Source organism: Cicer arietinum, chromosome 5 (assembly GCF_000331145.2).
Source record: "Cicer arietinum cultivar CDC Frontier isolate Library 1 chromosome 5, Cicar.CDCFrontier_v2.0, whole genome shotgun sequence".
Taxonomy (NCBI): domain Eukaryota; kingdom Viridiplantae; phylum Streptophyta; class Magnoliopsida; order Fabales; family Fabaceae; genus Cicer; species Cicer arietinum.
Window position 1 is genome coordinate 53,537,374 of NC_021164.2, and position 3,036 is coordinate 53,540,409.

Genomic DNA, 3,036 nt, shown 5'->3' on the forward strand with positions numbered 1-3,036 from the left:
AAAGAGTGTTCTTTTGAGAAAAAAATTGTTGTCAACTTTTGTATATTGAGTTTTTGTAAGTGACTTATATTTGGTAGTTAATAAAAGTATAAAACATAGGAAGCAGCAAAATCATTATCAAAATTAAGTACATAATGGATTATGTTGAGTTTAATGCAGTGCCATGTTGGGGGGTCAGATATGTTTGTCACATGCATTCAGCAATTTCAAGACTTTAACTTAGTAATATAATGTTGATGGAAAACAACCAACTTTGCTACCTTCAAGAGAATCAATTTCATATAGCAACAAAAGTTTTGGGTCAGAAAAAAAAAATATAGCAACATTTGGTTTGAAGTTACAATAATTTGCTTTGAGGCTTAAGTTGTGAAATGAGATTTTTCTTCACATTGATGAGGTAAAACTTTTCTTCTTTAGCTATGTATTTAATAATTGAGCATAAGGGTAGGACTTAGGTGCTAAAAGTTTGCAAATTTTTGCTTAAAAGTTTATTTTGATACTCACAACACAAAAACCTTTTGTCATGTTAATCAAAATTCTTCTGATTTAGTTCTGTTTCAATCTATGGTTTAAGACTGAAAGAAAACATATAGATCAAATAAAACTAAAGTTAATCTATATTCAATCTTTTACATAGTTCTATTCTAATAGCTTTCTCTTTTCAAACAGTTCTTGCAAGTCAATGATTATGATGAAGGCAAATAAGCAGCATTTCTATTCCAAGATGTGTTTCAATTTAAGCACTTTTCTACCTATCATGCTGTTTTTTGTCCTCTTGTCATTTTTCTTTTCAAATTCTAAATCCTTCACTTTCCTTCTTGCAATATCTATTGTTGTTCTGTTTTTTGTGTTTCTTGTCACTTTGAAGAAGAAAAAAGGGTCTAAAAATGAAAGTCTAGTTCAAAATAAGTTGCATGAAGAGGAGCTATTTGATGCTAGTGAGAGTGATTTTGATCAACAAAGTGAAACTGCTGAGAATCATGAGGAGCAAGATGAAGCACAGTTAGATTATTCATTTCCATTGGATAGTAAAAGTAGAAACTTCTATGTCATGGATGAAACTTTTGAGTTCAATGTTCATAAGCATATGCAACAAGATGTTTTGATATCAGATTCTTCACTTTCATTAGATAGTGAAAAATGTTGTGGCTTAATCATGGATGAAACTTTTGAGATTGATCACAATAGATATCAAAATGTGAGGAATCATGATAGGTTAGTTTCTCAGAGTGATTTGCAGTATTCCTCAACACAAGATCTAACAACTTCTGATGATGACGACGGCGATGATTATGATTACGATGATGATGAGGAGGAGGATGATGATGATAGCCTTATTGAAATTCATCTTCCAAGCAGGAACTTGTCTAACTTAGATGAAGAATCTAAGCAAAACTTGGAATCCAAGTTTCTAGAAGAATCTATTTTGAAGCAGCAAAGTCTCATACAGATTTTAGAAGAAATTAATGATATGAATGAGGATGAAAACTTAATTGAAATTGATATTTCCATGAGATCCTCCAAGTCCAATGGTCAAGATTTCAAATGAAGAAATCAATATGTTCTTAAGGATTGATCCTTATTTTTACAAGTTTTATGTTTAGGAAGCTAATTATATTGAGAAGTTAGCATCTTTAGGCCCTATTTTGTTATCTTGAAGTTGAGGAAGATTTTGTGCTTGGTTATTATGTTAACATTTTGGTTAAAAGGCCTTGGCTATAGTGACATGATTATGTGTTCCTTGCTTAGCATTTTTATGTATTTTCACATCCAAATTAAACTATGAGGTGCTTTTGTGAAACTCTGATTTAGCATGTGTTAGCCTCAAGTGGAGTTGTTAGGAATCCAAATCAAACAAATTAACTGCTAAATACTTTGCAGATAACATTTATTAATATTTTAAGTTGTAATAATTATAGATTATAAATTGGACTCATACTTGTTAAACCAAATCTAAGTAACTAAACTGATAAGAATTGAATGAGAGTCACATTTTATTCTAATCCTTTTATTTTTATTTAGTTTTATCTTTTATTGAAATTATTATCTTGAGTGAAATGAGTTAACTTTGTTACCCTAAAAAATTAAATTGTGCTAAAGAAATATTATAACTTGATTTAGGATTTTTATATTTTATTTGTGTAATTAAGTTTATTATTCAATTCTATCATTCTTTTCATTCATTGCCACTTTAATTAAAAACAGCCAAAACTGTTAAAATAATGCAAAAGAAGGTAGGGGGATAATTTTCTAGAAAAAGTTACATGCATGAATTGAAATCAAAAATTGATATCGATACAAGATCTCCGATATAGCATTTTTCTTTCAAACTATCGTTTATTTAAATTATTTTATCTACATTTTTATTCTTCTTTATTTAATTAAATAACCGAAGTTTTTAAAATATATCTATTTTTGTTTCTAAATGACTCCTTCTAGTTTTTCTTATCTTCCAACTCCTTTATTTTTTCAGAAAAGGTTGGCTTTATCTTTTCCTAAGAAAAATTATTTATTTTTTCTTTATATTTTCTTCACAATTAAAGGGTGTATTGAATTGGAATTTTAAAAGACTATTTTAAACTCATAAAGATTTTAAAGTACTTTGTAGAAATGTATAGATTTAAATAAAATAAAAACTCTTTATAAAAGTATAAATACATATACGTACATGACTTCATAAAACTATGGTGATTTGCGAACGTGCTAGCACTATTTTAATTTTTAACAACTTTAAGAATTTATATTTTTTTATTTGGTAGGATAATTTACTTAATTTGATTTGATACTAGTTTATCAGAAATTTTATGGAGATTTTGTATATTTTTTCTTTGTAATTAAATTGAAATCGCCACTAATTTTATTTTTATTAAAGAAAAAATTGAATAAAACCTAAAATAATGATTTTTGAACCAAAAATGTAGATTCGAGAGTTGATTACGAATAGGGAAAATAATATTACCCTACATCGTCCGTTAAAACGGTTACCCTATACGTATCCCCAAGTGAAATAGGAAAATCAAAACACACGTAATTGTT

The 3,036-nt window shown here is 27.8% G+C and overlaps 1 protein-coding gene across 1 annotated transcript; it reads left to right on the forward strand.

Annotated features, from left to right (window-relative positions):
- The first annotated feature begins 233 nt into the window (after window positions 1–233).
- Window positions 234–1,801, forward strand: LOC101499256 (uncharacterized). The gene is made up of 2 exons (XM_004516047.4): window positions 234–397; window positions 670–1,801. Exons 1-2 carry the CDS (start codon window positions 372–374, stop codon window positions 1,547–1,549), a joined length of 906 nt encoding a protein of 301 aa, XP_004516104.1. The 5' UTR covers window positions 234–371; the 3' UTR covers window positions 1,550–1,801.
- The last annotated feature ends 1,235 nt before the right edge of the window (window positions 1,802–3,036 follow it).